The following is a 19,990-nucleotide window of genomic DNA, read 5'->3' as shown; positions in this document are numbered from 1 at the left end:
AAAAAAGGAGAAAAAAAAAAGGATTGGGAGAGTGGTGTTTCCACGTGCGGGTATTGTTTCCGTCCCTACACATTTACATACTAGATTCAGTGCATATTTAGAAGTGGTTTTGAAATTGTTAAAATCATTTTTGTTATGCACAAAATCAATGTGGAACATGTTTTTAATTACTTAAAATTAATTTAATATTTGATTTTATACTTTCTTAATCCAATTTTCATTTATCACAATTGGTTCTAAATTATTAAAAGCATGTTTCATAATGATTCTAAAAATGATATGTGGCTCTAATCATTTGAAATCACTTTCAAGCATGCTATTAATATTTCCTCTAAATTTACTTGAAACTATTTTAAAGTATTTTTCTAAACAAGAACTTATTATTAGCCCAACTGCACAATAAGTTTTCTTTCCCTTTTTGGAATAAATTAGTTAGAAATATTTTTCTTTACTTTAAAAGTTAGCTTAACTTTTCCTTATATATTTTTATACTTGATAATTGTTTAAGCTTGAGTAATTGCAACGAATGGCATTTTTTTGAACAATAATTAAGGGGTATAACAAAAAGAACTGCAAATATAGCAAAATCTATCGGTGATAGACTCTATGGCTGATAAACTTCTACTAGTGATATGGTCTATTACTCACAGGCTCCGAGACCTAGTTCTAAATTTTTTTATATTTGTAAATTTTTTTATATTGTATTATATTTATAAATAGTATGCTATATTTGTAACTATTTGCATTAATAGACATAGCTAGTATGGTAACCATTATACCAAAGGTTGGATATGTGTTGAATATACCTAAAGATGTCATCTCTTGAAGTGACAAACATATAATGACGCAGGACATTAATTTGACTAAATTTTTTCATGAATGTCATCTGTTGTTCTGATAAGTTTTGTAAATTATTTATTTCATTTTAAAATGAGAAATTATAATATTGATTAAAAAAACGTTATAGATATCAACTACTCCAAGATACCACTTCTACATTTCAAAAGGTAAAAGAAAACATATAGGAGTTTCTACATTCAATTGATCGTATAAACACCAAATTAACAAAAGAAATGAATATTATTAGAAATGCAAGCCGGTTGGGAAAAAGGGGAAAAATAAATAAATAAATAAATAAATAAAGACTTAAACACAACAGGTCAAAGTAAAAAAACGAAACAAAATAAAAGGATAGCTTGTAGAAGGAGGGCACAGCAGGGAGAAAAAGAAAATAAAAAACAGATGAAAAGAGAAAGAGAGAAAGAATAGAGACGACGGAGGACAGGGTGAGAGAAGCTCGAAGTTATTCGTGAAGACGCGGTTAGCGCCGATAGTAATACGAGTTCTAGGCAAGAATCCGAACTCTGCAAGTCTTTTTTTCTTTTTTTCTTTTTATTATTCAAGAAAATTTACGTGTCTGTACTTTTATTTTTGGAGTTGACTCAAGTGAAAGAAAGAGAAGGAAAAAGAAGATCCAAATTTTAGTTTTGATCAAAAGAAGTAATGATGTTGAAGAAAAAATGTTGAGTTATGGAATTTTCATACCATCAAAATTGTTTGATGCCATTTTCATATCATGATCAAAATTGTTTTTAAATTATTAAAAACATGTTTTGGTTATTTTGAAATGTTAAAAGTGATTTTAATTATTTCAAAATCACTTTTCCAAACTAAGGATTAAAATATCGATGTCGATATCGATATCGATATTGAGATTTAAATTTTACAGATATATCGACGGATATATTGGTATCGAGATATTTTGGTTTAATAACTAAGTTGTTTTACTCTCAAATTAAGTTCGGAATATTATTATTAGTATTCTTTTTCATATTGGACTAAATAGATAACATTTTTTATATTTTACGAGCTTTTATAAAGATGTAGGAAATATGATATTTAATATCGATATCAAACCCTTCGATTTATTTATATATCGATGGATATATACAGAGACATCGACTTATATTTTCATCCTTGCCCTGAATGTGCCCTCATTTTGAGTATAGTTTTTCGTTTAGAACTCTCACACGCGTAGCTCAATTTAGATATCTTTTACTCTATCAATCACTTCCCAGATCACCTCAGTTCTTTGATTTCTCTTTCAGGTTCCTCCATATGGATCGAGCAAGTGGATCATCTTCCTCCCACTTTAGATGCAGTTTTGATGTATTCTTAAGTTTTCGGGGAGAAGATACTCGTTCCAACTTTACAAGTCATCTTCATATGGCTTTGCGTCAAAGAGGAATCAATATCTTTATAGATGACAAGCTTTCGAGGGGTGAAGAAATTTCTGCATCACTTTTGGAAGTTATTGAAGAATCGAAGATCTCGATCGTTATAATCTCTGAAAATTTTGGATCTTCGAGTTGGTGTTTGAATGAATTGGTGAAAATAATTAAGTGTAACAAATTCAAAGGACAAGTTGTTTTACCAGTTTTTTACAAAGTGGATCCATCTCAAGTAAGAAAACAAATTGGAACGTTTGGAGAAGCATTTGCCAAACTTGAAGAAAGATTCTTCAACAAGATGGAAGCATGGAGGGAGGCTCTGACTACTGTTTCCCATATGTCTGGATGGGTTTTGAGAGAAGAGTATTTTCCTTATAATACAGTTTTTAGCTCTTCATATTCTAATTTGATTTTTTTATGGGAATCAACATCTATTTCTCATGTCTTATCTTCACTACTTTGTGATGGAACGAAACTTGATTAGATTTAGTGTGTGTTTATTTGGTTGTTTTGATTTTCTTGCTTCTAATCTAAGGATTTATTGGTGATCAAGGAAAAGCTATGTTTCATACATCTTTTAATTTTATGCCTTTTTTCTTTAAATGGCAGAAATGAGGCAAATTTGATTCAAGAGATTGTTCAAGAAGTTCTAAAGAAATTAGATCATGCAACTATGCAATTGCACGTAGCGAAATATCCAGTTGGAATTGCCAAACAAGTCATGAATTTACTCTCCCAGGTCATGTCTGATGGAATTACTATGTTTGGATTATATGGAATTGGAGGTATGGGCAAAACAACTTTGGCAAAAGCATTATACAATAAAATTGCTAATAAGTTTGAAGGTTGTTGCTTTCTTGCAAATATTAGAGAAACTTCAAAGCAATATGAGGGCCTTGTTCGACTACAAGAGAAACTAATTTATGAGATTTTAATGGATGGCTTCATTAAAGTTAGCAATATTCACAGAGGAATTAACATCATAAGGGATCGACTATGCGCAAAAAAGATTCTCTTGATTCTTGATGATATAGATACGAGTGAACAATTGCAGGCATTGGCGGGAGGACATGATTGGTTTGGACCTGGAAGTAAAGTCATTGCAACAACAAGAAACAATCATCTACTTGCTATCCATGGATTCGATATATTGGAAAGTGTTGATGGATTGAATCATAATGAAGCTCTTGAGCTTTTTAGTTGGCATGCTTTTAAAAAGAGTCATCCTTCGAGTGATTATTTAGACCTTTCCTTACGTGGTGTACTTTATTGTAAGGGTCTTCCCTTGGCTCTTGAAATGTTAGGTTCATTCCTTTGTTCGATTGACGATCAACTTAAATTCAAACGTATTTTGGATGAATTTCAAAACTCCCACCTGGACAAAGATATTAAAGATATTCTTCAAGTAAGTTATGATGCACTTGAAGAGGATGTAAAAGAAATATTTCTTTACATTTCTTGCTTCTTCGTACGAGAAAATGTAAACAAGGTTAAAATGATGTTAAAGGAATGTGGCAGTTTATGTTTTGAAAAGGCAATAACAAAACTCATGAATCTATCACTTCTCACCATCAACAAATTCAACGACATTGAAATGCACGACTTAATACAACAAATGGGCTGCACAATTGCTCTTTCAGGGACTTGTAAATCTCGTAAAAGAAAAAGATTACTGATTGAAGATGATGCTATGGACGTCTTAAATGGCAATAAGGTAAGAAGATACTGTAGAGAAGTATTGAATTTATTATTTTTAGATGACTTGAAATGTTTCGTTTGTATCTTTGTAGGAAGCAAGAGCGGTTAAAGCCATAAAGATGGGCTTTCATCAGTCTATAGAGTTGAACATTGATTCAAGAGCTTTTGAAAAAGTGAAAAATTTGGTAGTACTCGAAGTTGACAATGTCACATCTTCAAAAACGCTCGACTATCTACCTAGTAGCTTAAGGTGGATGAGTTGGTCTAAATTTCCTTTTTCATCTTTGCCTTCAAGCTACTCAATGGAGAAGCTTATTGAACTGAAATTACCATATAGCTCCATCAAACATTTTGGCAAAGGATTTATGGTATTTATATATGTCAATACTTATATATTGTTTTTATATCAATGTAGTTTATTTTAAATTTGATTCTACAATCTTTTTATGCATTGCAGAGATGTGAATCATTGAAGCATATTGATCTTACTGACTCCAAGTTTTTGGAGGAAATTCCCGATTTATCCGCTGCAATAAACCTTGAAGAGTTGATTCTTTGGTTATGTATGAATTTGAAAAAGGTTCATGAGTCAGTTGGATCTCTCGGTAAACTTGTTACTTTGGAGCTTTGCAGTCATTCTAAGGGCTTTAAGCAGTTTCCTCACTACCTCAATCTGAAGTCCCTCAAATATTTGGATATGGAACAATGCAACATGACCGAATGTGATTTCTATTTTAGTGAAGAAATGAAGTCTTTCGAGTACTTACGTTTCCGGGGTTGTGATGTAAAAGAACTATCTCCAACAATTGGATATCTCGTTGGGCTTAAGTCTATATCCATCACTTGCACAGAGTTTGCGCTCACATCGCTTCCGAGCACAATTTATCGTTTAAGCAAACTTACTTCTTTAGTTGTTGAATATTCTAATCTTTCTACATTCCCTTCCTTAATTCCTTCTTGTTCACCTCCCTCGTTTCCCAATCTAATCGAGTTACAACTTAAGAAATGCAATATAACAAATTTGAGTTTCTTAGAAACCCTCACTCAGGCCGCACCTTCATTGAGAGATCCTCCTAATGAATTGCGATATTCCAGAATGGTATAGTTACAAGAGTATGAATAATTCAATAACCTTTTTTATGCCAATTAATCCCAGTCGGAAATTGAAAGCGTTGGCTCCTTGCATCATATTTCAAGTAATTGATGTAACTAATGTTGACCAGCGGTATCGTTGTCGTGGGACAGAGCTTGAATGCAAAGTATCTATCAATGACATTCAGGTTTGGAGTTCTGAAAAAGTGTTGGATCTTGAAACATCAAAGAACTATGGGCACTTCAAACTAAAACCATCACCAAATTTGTATGTGGTTGATAGCACTTGATCCTAATAGAGATTTTCACCCAAACTGGATCAATGAAGAGGGAAAATGGAATGATTTTAGGGAGAGATCAGAGATTGATCTAAATCAGCCATGTTATGAGATTAATTCCACGGAAATGAACTGCAATAACGTAGATGATGTTTCGAAGAAATTTACGGTGTCATTTAAGGTTAAGGACATGTATAAAGATTCGATAGTATGGATAAAAAGATGTGGTGTTCATGTCATCATGGAGGGATGATATGTTGGAACAATTCATGGATTTGGAAATAAATGATGTATAATGAGCTGTGAAGTAGAAAATTAAATATGGATGAATAAATTTTGTTATTTTATTTTAATTTACTACTGCAGGTTTATATTGTTGCTATTTCTTTTTAGTTGGCTAAACAAAAGCATTATACTGATCTTGTTTATTCCTATGTATATTGTGATCGAGAGAGAGAATAATAGGCTCTGCATCAATCATTTTGGATCAAAGCTCTACATTAAAAATAGAAAGTTGCCACTCAAAATGTGAAAGCAATTTTTGTTAGGCACATACGCATCCAAAGGAGGATAAGGATGAGAAGATACTCCCTGTTGGTTTTGTGGCAGTAAGACGGTTGAATTTGAAGAATAAATTCCCAAACCCTCCAATTTCTGGCTCTTTCACTAACTCAATAGGTGGCTCCAACTTCTTGCCACTCCTCAATGTGATCGAACTAACATTTTCTCTAAGAATTGACTCAGGCTAGGACGAGAGTTTGTCAGACTGTCTTTCCAATTTGCTTGTAGAGGTGGTTAGCTGTGAGACTTGGGTCCCCAAAGCTTCAATGGCTTTCTTTGTATCCTACTGAAAATTCTGTGTATCATATTGAAATTTAAAAGAGTTGTCAACAAGACTTTTATCAATGCCTTCTAAGGACATACTTGAACCAGACGAAGCTCCATGATGAGGCTGAGTCTACTCATTCTGCCCTCCCCATTTGAAGTTTGGGTGGTCTCTCCACCCAGAATTGTAAGTTTGACTGAATGAGTCCTGCCTTCTGTTTTGCCCATTGTAATTGTAGCCTCCAATGGCATTTACCTCAAGAATTGCTCCTTGCGGAGCAATTGGGCAAACATCAGTTGAATGGCCAGTCCCATGACATACTTAGCAAATAGTAGGGGGTTGTCCAATCTCCATTTTTGCCAACTGCTTAATAACAAAAACTAAGTCAGATATTTCTTTCTTAAGTTCACTTACCTCATTGGCGGATTTAACACTAATTGCAGCTCTAGTTCCAAATTGTTGAGAATTTGCAGCCATGGTAGCTATTAGATTCATGGCCTTAGTCGGGGTTTTATTGACTAAGGCTCCTCCTGCAACTGCATCTATACTGCTTTTTTCGGCCTGCACCAATCCCTCATAAAAGTATTGGATCAAGAGTTGATCTGAGATCTGATGATGGGGGAACTTGGCATAGGTCTTTTTGAATCATTCCCAATACTCATGAAGGGTCTCCCCCATCGAACTGCATGATGCTATAAATTTCCTTTTTGACACTAGCAGCTTAGGATGCTAGAAAGAACCTCTCTAAGAACTAGAGTCACTCATTGGCATCTCCTTTCAATGAAAAGGGGAATGCTCTCATGTTTATCTGCTTCTGGGTCACCCCATTAGGTTTCATCCCATTGCACACCACATAGAATTCCTTCAAGTGTTTGTGCGGATCCTTGCCCTATAGACTAAAAATACAGGAAGTAAGTGAATTAAGCCAGATTTAAGCTCAAAGATACCTGTCATCTCAGGATAGGCAACGTACAAGGGCTGCTGAGTGAAGTCGGGTATTGCAAGCTCCTTGAGGGTCTTTTCTCGTTCAACCACCATAGGAAAATCTTCAAGAATGCCTTCTTCTCCCGATGTGTCTTCAACAAAAATCTCTCTGTCAAGTGCAGCTTGCTGTCTCCTTTCTCTTCTGATTCTCCACACTTCCCTACAAATCTTTGCAAAATAAATTTATCTAACACCTTTGGGAGTGTGGATCATGCACCAAAAGGGAAAATTGATTAGCAAGGATAAACACTACAAGTTTCAAAAATCAAGGATTTCGTTGGCTCCCCGACAATGACGCCAATTTGGTAGTGTGGTGTTTACCATCGTCCGTAAACCCGCACCTACGCAAATAAAAATTTGTATGCACTGAACTAATCTCTTATACTAATTAGTAGTACAAGTAGTAAAATACAAGGTCAAACCACAGAGAGCCAAATATGGATTCCTCAAAGATTGGAACTTCTAGAGAACAAAAAGTGCGCAGCGTAAACGTATGTAAAAGTTTATCAATCGAACAAATACTTAGCTTGGGTAATTATAGTTTAATTCAAAAGACATTAAGATTCAAGGCAAAGCTAAGCCAATTAATTGATTTCCATCATCTAACCAATTAATTGGGCGAGATTTATCTAAGTTAGAAAGTAAATGCTTGCTAATAGGAATCCCAAATTAACACAACAAACTAACTTAACTCATGCTTCTAGGTGACGACTACCTAATGATTACAAATTAGGGCCAATCAAAGCAATCAATTAAACATGCATGACTAATTTGTCAAATTATCCCATACATGAAAATTGAACAATACGCTCAAGATAAATTCTCATAAATTCATAATAAAAACTCACAAAATTACAATACGAGTCTCAAGAATTGAATTGGAACTAAACTAAACTAACAAACCCAAGCTAAGTTTTTATCCTTTAGCCTCGAAACATGCTCGAATTCAATACAATTTTCAAAGGGGGAATAATTTTTACAGAATTTTGGTGAAAAAAGGGAGCTATAACTAAACTGGACAGAGCAATGACATTCAAGAATTGATGTACTCGGAGATGATGTGATCGACTGACCCAAATTATTCTTTTATAAAACTACCACAGCGATGCAATGCTAGGAAGAGCGTTGCAACGCTGTGGTGCATAATGGCCAAGTGTCAGGCAAGTGTTGCAGCGCTAGCCTGACGTGTGTTGTGCGCATGCTAGGGCTATGCGTCCGTCAAACCACGCAGCATTGCAACGCTCAGCAGGAGTGTTGCAACGCTGCCTACTCCGTCTTAGAGCGTTGGAGGGCAGTGTTGACGAGCGGCGCGACGGTGGCATTGGGGCATCTCCGAAGCGTTGCATTTGAGCATTCTGCCTTCTAACGTTGAGCTAGCATTGAACTTAGGCTTATTGAGAGCTAATAGATTGAGTATTGATGTATGAAATTAGGGTTATGTATTTGAAATGTTCAAATTCAATTTTTAGGGTTTTCGATTGATTGTATATGATACAATTATAAATGTTTAACTTAATTGAAATTAAACGAAATTGGAAAAACAATTAATATTTAAATTATGATTTAAATATAAAATTGATTCATTGGTGATATTAATATTTTATTAATTTAATATTTAGATATTAAATTAATATTATTAAAAATAAATTAAAATTAGTTTTATTTAAATTAATTATATTGAATTAATTTTATAAAATAAATTTAAATAAAATCATTTTTTGAAATCATTTTAGATTAATGAGCTTTTCCATTTTTGGGAAAAACCTACTAACATATTTATTAGGATCACCAAATTCCATTTCAAGTTTTGATGATCTTCAAGTTGGAGCTGCCTAACATGCAACCATATACATTTGCATGTTTTTTACTTATATATTGAAGCTCCATGCATGAAGATCAGGGAGATTAGTTAAATATATTTTTCTGAAATTGATAACCTAAAAACCCTACTCTTGTTCATCATCAACTCAACTTGTTCAAGTGTTTCCACCATAAGTTCCAGCTTGAGTATAGTAGAAAAGATCTCGGTGGTAGTCCTCTCGGTGATTCTAGTTTTATCTTGATGCTTTTCAGCGGAATTCATGGTAAAATCTTCAAAGGTAATATGCATTTCAAACTCTCTTATGAATATCATATGAACAACATGCTTAAAACTCAAATTAAATGTAGTTTAAGTGCTTATTATGTTGGGGTTGATACCTCGTTGGGTCCTGTAGTTTGTAAACACAGTATTGAATAAATGCTTGTGATGTAATAATATATGATATTTTCTTCACTTTTATCTATGGAACATTGGATATTTTAATTGCTTTACCACAAACCAATAAACTAAGATCCCTGGTTGTTGTTTGTAACTTAAGCATGTATGTGGAGACATACAGGTGGACCATGTCTTAAGTGATAACCAAAATGGTCTGTAGTATATGGATATAGGAGGGAAACCTTATCCTGGTAATGCTACGGATGCAACCCACTTTGTTGAATAGTTATAAGTGCTGTGACTTGCTACAAATGGTCTGATCCTGATCATTCACGTGGAGACATGCGAGCGGTGGCGTCCTATACAAAGGAGTTTGTATAAGACCAGACCACGAAGTGTTATAGTTTCATTATATAACATCGTTCATGATAGAGACTTCACTTCACTAGGATGACTATAGGTAACATGACTTCAATCCTGAGTGAGTTAGGAACTTCTGTCTTTAAGGAGGTCCTTTTATTTGCACGGGTGCGGGTGGCCAGATCGCCAACTCTAACCTACCACTTTGGGGATTCATCTAATTTGGGAGCTGGGACCTCAACTACACAAGATGGAATTCACTCCTTCCCTGAAGCAGGGGTAAGTAGATAGATTGCTCCCTTAAGGGCTGATTCTGGGACTTGAACGATGTGGCACCACACACCTTCTCATGGCCTGAGAGGTGTCCACACATAGTAGGACTATGTTGTATTGTTCATTAGAGGGATCAATGGTACTTAAGGAGTTAGATGTAACTACAAGGGCAAAAAGATAAATTGGTCCAACTGTACTTACGAGCATCTGTGAAGAGTTATCGTACTATTGATTGGTTATATCTGATGGACACCGAAATATATCTGTGGTGAGAAGAGTGCAACTATCAGTCTTTAGTGGAATGACTGGCAGTTAACGGATGGTGGATCTCGTGGCTAAAGAGTTTAGTCAGCTATTCATGTACCGTTGGAGCTTCGAGCAATAGGTTTATAAGGTCCCCTTGGTAACTCAATGGATTCAAGTTGAGAATAAGTTTTTGGGTCAATTTGAAGTATTCAAATTGACAAGAGGAATTCAATTATATATGATATGATTGAACTAGTCAATTATATATGATATGATTGACATTATGTATGAGATACATTAATTGGAGGAAAATGATATAAATATGATTATTATCTAGTAGAGGAGAAAAGACTATGGTTCATATGTTGCATTTGATGTGATATTAAACCATAGGTCATAAATATAATAGGATTATATTTATTTTTTAATTTAACAATTATGGGATAATTATGGCGATTTTTTCTCCGTAATCGAATGAGATAGTGGGAGGTTGCATTCAGTTTTTGTAACTGAAGGATAAAATGAAAATTGTTCTCATTTTGCAAGTAATCATATTTTTGCTCATGAGTTGGTACACTGTCTATCGCGTAGCAAACCAAGAGCATACACGAAAGCTCAATGTTTACTAAACGATCGTGTACTCGCGTGCCTTTCCTAAACGATCGCATAGAATTTACTAAACGATCGTCTAGCTTTTTTCTACACGATCGCACACCAGAGCGTTTTACTAAACGATCATCTATACAATCAAGCCCCTTTTACTGCACGATCGTGCACCTTTACCTAAACGATCAAGCATCTGTCTATACGATAGACACTCGATATCTCCCACTTGCTTGGTCATGGTAAACGATCGTTCCTTCCTCATTCTCTCTACCAAATCCAATAGAGCCCACACCTCTTAGATTCTCACTTCGAGAATACCGAGGGTTCTGAGTGGTGGTGTCTTCCCTGCTGCCTTGTTCTTGAGGAGTTCATTCGCGGGTAGATGATAGTGATTTGGTGGACGATTGGTTTGGCTTGCATAGTGAGAGCGAGAGGTGCAGTCCATTGCCGAGAGCGCATGCAGTAATTATTCCATTGCATAACTAGTATGTTTGATTGTGAATGCGGTAATTTTGTCACAATGAGTTTGGAATGATCTTTCTTCTGCTTAAAGGTACTCTTGGATAAGAGTTCCTTCATTCTGTATTCTTCCGTTGCTCGATATATCATTCCTATAGTCCATGCATTTGGGTAATTTTGTCACAATGAGTTTGGAATGATCTTTCTTTTGCTTAAAGGTACTCTTGGATAAGAGTTCTTTCATTCTGTATTCTTCCGTTGCACGATATATCATTCCTATAGTCCATGCATTTGGGTCGTTCGTTTCACGTTCGTCCAGCCCACTGACATAGTTCAGACGTCATTTTGGAGCGAAACTCTTGTTTTGGGGTAAGATCCAGTTGGTTTGGTTGAGTTTCTTGAGGGATTTTGGACCTGCCCACTAAGTTTTTACTTTGTTTTGTCCATATTCTTCACGGTTAAATGTAGGACGAGATTCTAAAGGAAGGGCGCTGTTGTCCGTTTGGTTCAAGTCAAGAGCAGTCAAGGAATTGGTAAGTGTTGCGGTCCTTTTGTTGGTTTCTGGGAACCCACTAATTATTGAATTAAATGTTGGCTTCAATTATGGTATTTTGAAGGTTCCAAGTCGTTGTTCGTTGGGATTAGATCTGTTTAAGGGGAGATTTTGGAGTTGAAATCTTGAGAGTATTTGTGGATCAAGTTTTGTTTGGATAAGTTAATTGATGATCGTTGGATTAAATATGGTATGTGTTGGTTTTTGCTTCAAAGATTGAATTCTGGTGTGTGTTTTGTGTTAGGGGATTTAACTCGGAGCTTACTTTCGTTGGAGACTTATTTCTTGGGTTGATTTTGGGTCTAATTTCGAGGTAAGTAATCTTACTACTGGAACTACCTACGTGCCAAGCAAAAATATTTAAGTTTCATTGAGGTTTGAGGTTATTTGTTAGAATGATGTTACGTATGACCTCATTGAGTTTAGATTCTGAGTACGCATGAAAAGATGTTTGAATGCTAGCATGACTTTAGTATATTTTGTTATGTGACATTCTGATTGATCTGAGTATGATGAGATGTATGTGTATGTTATGGACTATGTTACAATGCCTGTGATGTGTACAATAGTGATAACGTTCTTACTGATAGTTAGATACCCACTAGAGGTGGTGACCTCCTGCGAGGTCACTAGAGGTTGTGTGTCCTGTGGGATTCACTAGAGGTGGTATTTCTTTCAAGATTCACCAGAGATTGTGAGTCCTACAGGATTCACTAGAGGTGATGTTTCCTTTGGGTGGTGTTTCCTTTGGGATTCACCAAAGGTTGTATTTCCTTCGGGATTCACTAGAAGTTGTGCTTCCTTCGGGATTCACTAGAGGTGGTGCTTCCTTCAGGTTCACCAGAGGTCGTGTTTCCTTCGGGATTCACTAGAGATTATGGGTACATTGAACTATGGTAGGATGAGTTCAAATGTTTATTTACGTTCCATGAGTACTAGAGGACGGTGTACGTTCACCAGAGGTCGGCATCTAGAGGACATATATGCCTAGTCGGATCCCGGTAGTGGGGTTACTTACTGGGTATTTTTATACTCATTCTTTCCTTATTTATGTTTCAGGTAAGGGTAAGAATGCGCTAGCAAATGACAAGCAGAATTCGTGATCGAGCCATTGGGACCAGTCTTATGCTTCCGCTCATGTTTCATGATTTCTTTTCTTGCATTTAAATTTTTAGCCTTAATGTCTAGAACTCATCATTTTGGTATTCACCGTTCAGACTTTGAAGTTTTCTAGATTTGTTTTTATGATTTATGGGTACCCTATTGCTTGGATTTTTAATTATTTAGTTTTTAATGAAACTTTTTAATTGACATCATTTATTCGATATTTATTTAGTTATGAAAAGGTGTCGTTTTAAATTCCATGCATGCATGTTTGTAGTAACGACATAGCTTGAGTCCTAAGGAGTCGGGTCGTTACAGACCAAACTTCAACCTCGTGCGCACGCCTGATCATCTGGAGAGTGTAACATTGGGTGTCGTTACGCTAGGGGCTTACACTACGACAAGAGCATAGCTATGCTATGGGAATTTTATAAATACAACTCGAATTTTAGGTCATTTTTTATCACGAATTCCAACCTCCATTTAATTTCTTTGCAATTTACTTTGTGTTTTATTTAAGTTTTCTTGCATGAACACCTACAAAAATGACTACTATTCGCACTATTATTGTAATGGCTTCAATTTTTCGATGAAAAATATCTCAGATGGATGTAAAGAACGCTTTCTTGAATGATGATCTTCACGAAGAAGTTTATATGATTCTTCCTCCTAGTGTTGTCCACCAACCCGGTGAAGTGTGTAGGCTTCATAAAGCACTTTATGGTCTTAAACAAGCACCTCGTATTCGGTTCGAAACGTTATCCACGATAATCACTTCACTAGGTTTTATTTCTTGTTATCTTGATTCTGCATTATTTGTCAAGTGTACAGGTTCAAGCCATATTTTTATTGTCGTTGTACGTTGATGACATGATTATTACTAGTGATGATTGTGTTGGAATCGAATATTTGAAATTAGAGTTATCTCGTTGTTTTGCAATGAAAAACTTGGAGGCACTACGTTACTTTTTAGGTATTGAGGTTGCATGTCCCTCAAAAGGTTATCTCTTATATCAGTCAAAGTTTATAGGTGAGCTATTTGAGAGTACTCATTTCATTAACAATAGAATTGTGGATACTCCTCTTGAGACCAATGCTCGATACTCTCCATCAGATGGACTTCATTTGTCAAATCCCAACTTGTATCACACTATTGTTGGGAGTTTGGTTTACCTCACTGTGATTCATCTAGATATTGTGCATGTTGTTCATGTGGTTAGCCAATTTATCACTGCTCCTACCACAGTTCATTGGGTTGTTGTCCTTCATATTCTCAGGTACCTTCAAGGCACTCAGTTTCAAAGTCTCTTGTTTCCTTCCATATCATCTTTAGAATTACGTTGAGCTAGTGATCTTATGGATTGCAAGTCAACCACTGGATTTTGTAATTTTTTTTTTTTGTGATTTTCTTATTTCGTGGAAGAGTAAGAAACAAAGTGTTATTTCTCAGTCTTTTACAGAAGCCGAGTATGTGTCATGGCCTCGACTAATTGTGAAATTTTTTGGCTACGTTGGTTGCTTACATATATGGGTGTTTATTTTTGTCATCCTGCTCCATTATATTGTGACAGTAGAGTGTTATTTAGATACCATGTAATTCAATTTTTCATGAGAGAATCAAACATATTAAGATTGATTGTGTTGTCACTCGTCATCATTTTCATTGTCATTTATTTCCTCTTCCTTGCAGATTGATGATATGTTTACTAAGGAACGCTCCACTTCGCACTTCCATTTTTTGTATGACAAACTCAATGCTTATTGTTGTGGCATCATGAATTTGTCGGGGATGTTAACGTATTTTTTTATTATTATTTATCTTAAGGGTAGATTAACCTTTTACTTATTCTCTTATTATTTACCCTACCTAGTGCGTATATCATTTAGTATATTTGATTCATAAGAAAACCCTACTTTTTCTTCTAATTTTTATAGGCGGGTAGTAGGTGGCAAAGAGAATGTAATGACCAACAACCAACATAATCGACATCCTACTTTAGGGTTGGAGCTCCTAGACAAGGAATTCTTTTTTTATTATTGGAAATGAAGAAGGTGAACCGAAAGAGAAATCGAGTGGAAGTTTAGAGTGAAAGAAGGGGATCATAAGTAGGAAAAATAAGGAGGAAAAAAATAAACAACAACCGCTAGCTACCGACTGTGGGTGACCAACCACGGTGGATGGTGGGAAATAGGCGGCCCGCAGCAAAGTATATCCAATGATCCTAGAACGAGAAAGAGGAAAATGAAGAAGGGAAATGATGGACAAAAATCCAAGGATATTGGGAGGAAGAAGGGGAGACAGAGGAAGAAGGAAAGGGAAAAAAAAAGCCATTGACGACTAGTCAGCCAGGGTTGTCAACGGTCACGGACGGTTTAGCGACGACGGTTGCCGACACACACTGATTAGAGAGGTTGAAGAGATGAAGAGAAAGAGAAAAGGAGATAACGATTCATTAAAAACTATTTTTTCCAAATCCATTAGTTTGTATTAGGCTTAAAGATTAGTTAAAAGAGTTGTTATAAATGTCATTAATTTGTTATCTTGCTTTCCACTGTGTAAATGCCTATATAAAGACCTTCTGATTAATAAATAAGATAAGCGAGATTTTATTTACTCTTGCCCAATATGGTATCAGAGCAATAACTCAAAAACCTCTTTCCTCCAAAAAAAATTTTCCCTCCATCTTCTCCATGCCGAGAAACGAGAACCCTACTTCTTTAGAAAACTCCAACTCCATGGAGAATACTCGAGCTTCAAATTCATCCGTTCTTGAACAGTATAATAACCCTTACTTTCTTCATCCCTCAGAAAGTACTAGTCTTGTGCTCGTTTCCAATCTTCTCACGGAATCAAACTACAATTTGTGGAGTCAGGCGATGAAAATAGGGCTCACTGTCAAGAACAAGCTTGGCTTCATCAATGAAGAAATTCCTCATCCTTCTGGTGAGTTACTCAGTTCTTGGATCATCTATAATGAAGTAGTGACTGCCTGGATTCTTAATTCCCTCTCTAAATAAATCTCTGCGAGCATCAATTTTTCTGATTTCGCGCAAGAAATTTAGTCTGATCTTCAAGAAAGGTATCAGCGTAAGATTCAGCCAAGAGTCTTTTAGATTCAACGGGAACTTTCTAATCTAACTCAGAACCAAGACTCTGTTACTACATACTACGCAAATTTGAAAACGTTGTGGAATGAACTGATTTCATATCGCCCTTCCTGTTCTTGTGGTAAATGTACTTGTGGAGGAGTTAAGAATCTGCAAACCTATTTTAAAACAGAGTATGTCATGGCATTTCTCATGGGCTTGAATGAAACGTCTCCTCTAATTCGATCTCAGTTGTTTCTGATGGAACCCGAACCCTTTATCAATCGTGCCTTTTCCTCGGTTGTACAATAAGTGGATCAAAAAGCTCTTTCCTTATCTCCTAACCTCAATGTGTCTTCACCAACTTCAGCTGCTGCTTTCCTTGTGAAAAATAATTCCTCTGCTTCCTCTTCACATACTACCTCAAATAACTTTCACAACACTAATCAACACAAAAAGAAGGAGAGGCCACTTTGCACTCATTGCAATCTTCAAAGACACACAGTGGATCGTTGCTACAAGCTCCATGGATATCCTCCCGGCCACAAACTTTATAAACCTCTCGAGTCATCAATAAAAAATAGAGCATATTGATTCCTTGTTGTCTCTTACAGCTGAGCAATGCAAGGCTTATTAGCCATACTTCGATCCCATTTAAACAAATCCAAATCATCCAACACTACAGCAGAACCATCCAATACTAATGCTCATGTAGCAGTTACTTGTTCTATCGCTGATATCTCCTCTGATCAATGGATTATTGATTCTTGTGCTTCCACTCACATTTGCTATAATAAAGCTTTATTCACTTCTTTACGTCCAATTAAAGCAACAACTGTTTCTTTACCAAATCAATCTCATTTTTCTGTTGAATTTGTTAGGGATATACAAGTAAATACAGACATTATGTTGCAGAATGTTTTATACATACCAACATTCTGTTTCAACTTGATTTCCATAAGCTCTTTAACTTCTCATTTGTCAGTAATGGTTACATTTTGTAGTGATTCTTGTCAAATTCAGGACAAGTACTCTTTGAAGATGATTGGCAAGGCTAACAAATGGCAATGGCTCTACATATTACAAGCTACGATTGATAAGTCATTGCATCCTCCTATTTTGATTCCATTATGCTCACAAAACTTGTTTGTTCTTCCATTACTACATATTCTACTTTTACTTGGCATAATCGTCTTGAACATCCATCCTACAATCATCTTAGCTCATTAAGAGACATTTTACATGTTGAGTTGGATAATACTTGTAACAAATGCTTGATATGTCCATTAGCAAAACAGAAACTACTTTCTTTTCAAAGCAATAATAAACTTGCTGCTCATGCGTTTGACATTATACATTGTGATGTTTGAGGAACCTATCATGAGCCTACTCATGTTGGATATCGATATTTCTTAACAATAGTTGATGATTATTCTTGGTATACCTGGGTTTTTCTGATGAGAAACAAGTCTGAATCTCTTACTATTGTCCCTCGGTTTTTCAACTGATTCAGACCCAATATGGTCAATCTATTAAAGTTTTTCGATCTGATAATGCACTAGAGTTAGCTTTCATTGATTTTTTTGCATCTAAAGAAGTTCTACATCAATTTTCTTGTGTTGAAAGACCCCAATAAAACCCAGTAGTGGAAAGAAAACCAACACTTGTTAAATGTTGCACGGTCTCTCTTGTTTCAATCTAGGTTGCTAATAGCTTTTTGGGGAGAATGCATACTGACTACATCATATTTGATTAACAAAATTCCATCCCATCTTCTCTCTTGGAAAACTCCCTTTTATCGGTTGAATGGTGAAAATGTTGATTATCATTCACTTTGTACCTTTGGTTGTCTTTGTTTTGCATCTACTTTGCCTTCACACAAGACAAAGTTTCAACCAAGAGCCATTGCCCCTATCTTTCTAGGCTATCCTACAGGCGTCAAAGGCTACCGTTTATATGACATTGAAAAAAATGAAGATCTTTATTTCTAGAGATGTTGTTTTTCATGAAGACATATTTCCTTTTCATCAAATCAATTCTCAAGAAGAAGTACTTGATTCTTTTCCCGACTTAGTATTACCGGTGCCACTTTCTTTTTCAGGGGAGTTTTCTAGTCGTGCCACTAATTTATCATCTGATAGCCCTATGCCTGAAGTGAACAGTCGAACAACTGATCACACTGAGCCAAATACAGCTATTGCTACTCCTCATGAAGTGACTGATATAGTTGAACCTTCTCATGAGCTAAATGATGTAGCTGTCACCCATCTATCTGATCCTCTCAATCTTAACAACGTCAATGAGCCTTCCCAACCTAGACGTTCTACAAGAGTCATCAAACAACCTTCTTATCTTCCTAACTATCACTGTAATTTACTATTACAGAGGCAGCCTACACAGACATCTGCTAAATTCCCCTTACAAACTGTCTTGTCCTATGATAAATTACACCCTGCTTACAAGCATTTTGTATTCAGTGTCTCAACCACATATAAACCAATGTTTTATCATCAAGCAGTTCCTTATGAACACTGACGCAAGGCTATGAAAGATGAACTCTTTGCAATGGAGACTAATAAGACTTGGTTTATTGTCCCTTTACCTAATGGGCAGCACTCAATTAGATGCAAATGGATATACAAAATAAAATATAGAGCAGATGGCAGCATTGACCAATATAAGGTGCATTTAGTAGCAAAGGGGTATATACAACAAGAGGGGCTTGATTACATTGAGACATTTTTCCCTGTTGCCAAACTTGTAACTGTCAAAGTTCTCCTTACTCTTGCAGTTTCCAAAAGTTGGCCATTAGTTCAGCTAGACGTCAACAATGCATTTTTACATGGAGATCTCGTTGAAGAGGTATACATGGACTTACCCTTAGGATACAAACACAATTTTGTTCACAAACAAGGGGAGCATTTAGTTTGTCGTCAACACAAGTCTATTTATGGGCTAAAACAAGCCTCCAGACAGTGATTTGACAAGTTCTCAAAAGCTTTCATCTGCCTAGGTTTCTCTCAATCTAAATCAGATTATTCATTATTCATTTGAGGCTCTGGAGATTCATTTATAGCTTTATAGTCCATGTAGATGACATAATCATCACCGATGGTTCCTTACCTATGCTGAATGAATTGAAAGAACACCTTCACAACACTTTCAAGTTGAAAGATTAGGGGTCTCTTCAATACTTATTGGGGTTAGAAATTGCAAGGTCCTCAAAGGGTATTGTTTTGTCACAACGAAACTATGTTCTACAACCTTTGGAAGATCATGGTCTTTTGGCTTGTAAGCTAGCTTCCTTACCCCTTGATCCAAACTTGAAACTCTGTATTGATGATGGCACTATTCTACCTGATGCAACAATGTATCGAAGGATCATTGGACGTTTGTTATACTTAACTATATCTTGTCCTGACATATCCTTTGTTGTCCATAAGCTTAGCCAATTTGTTGCTCAACTAAGAAAGCCTCATCTTGATATTGTTATGTCATTACTTAGATATTTGAAGGCTTCTCCAGGGCAAGGCATCATGTTAAAGCCTGTTACCTTATTTCAATTAAAAGCATATTTTGATGTTAATTGGGGGTCATATCCTGATTCAAGGAAGTCTATATCTGGTTTTTGTTTATTCTTAGGTGAGTCTATTATCAGTTGGAAGGCTAAAAAACAATCCACCGTTTTCAAGTCTTCTGCAGAGGCTGAATATCGAGCATTGATAGCTACAACAAGCGAATTATTGTGGATTACTCAACTTCCCACGAATCTTTCAGTGCCTATTGATCATCCTTCCTTAATATACCGTGATAATGAAGTTGCTTTCCATATTGCTGAAAATCCAGTCTTTCATAAGCGGACGAAACACATAGAAATCGATTGTCATTTCATTTGTGATCATATTATCTATGGTGCTGTCAAATTACTCCAAATCAAGTCTCATTTGCAGCTAGCTGATGTGTTTACTAAAGCCTTACCAACTTCCTCATTTT

At 35.8% G+C, this 19,990-nt stretch overlaps 1 protein-coding gene across 1 annotated transcript; it reads left to right on the top strand.

Moving 5' to 3' along the window:
• Positions 1-1,760: 1,760 nt before the first annotated feature.
• Positions 1,761-5,571, top strand: LOC120079264 (disease resistance protein RPV1-like). The gene is given in 7 exon segments (XM_090314533.1): positions 1,761-2,003; positions 2,109-2,594; positions 2,841-3,945; positions 4,022-4,297; positions 4,387-4,994; positions 4,996-5,292; positions 5,294-5,571. Coding segments are annotated over 7 exon segments (3,048 nt in total). The 5' UTR covers positions 1,761-1,986; the 3' UTR covers positions 5,553-5,571.
• Positions 5,572-19,990: the final 14,419 nt, after the last annotated feature.

This window comes from Benincasa hispida, chromosome 6 (genome assembly GCF_027475165.1).
Source record: "Benincasa hispida cultivar pf3 chromosome 6, pf3_genome.v1.1, whole genome shotgun sequence".
Classification (NCBI taxonomy): Eukaryota; Viridiplantae; Streptophyta; class Magnoliopsida; order Cucurbitales; family Cucurbitaceae; genus Benincasa; species Benincasa hispida.
Note: the sequence above shows the minus strand (reverse complement) of the source record. Positions and strands in the feature narration are given on the sequence as shown.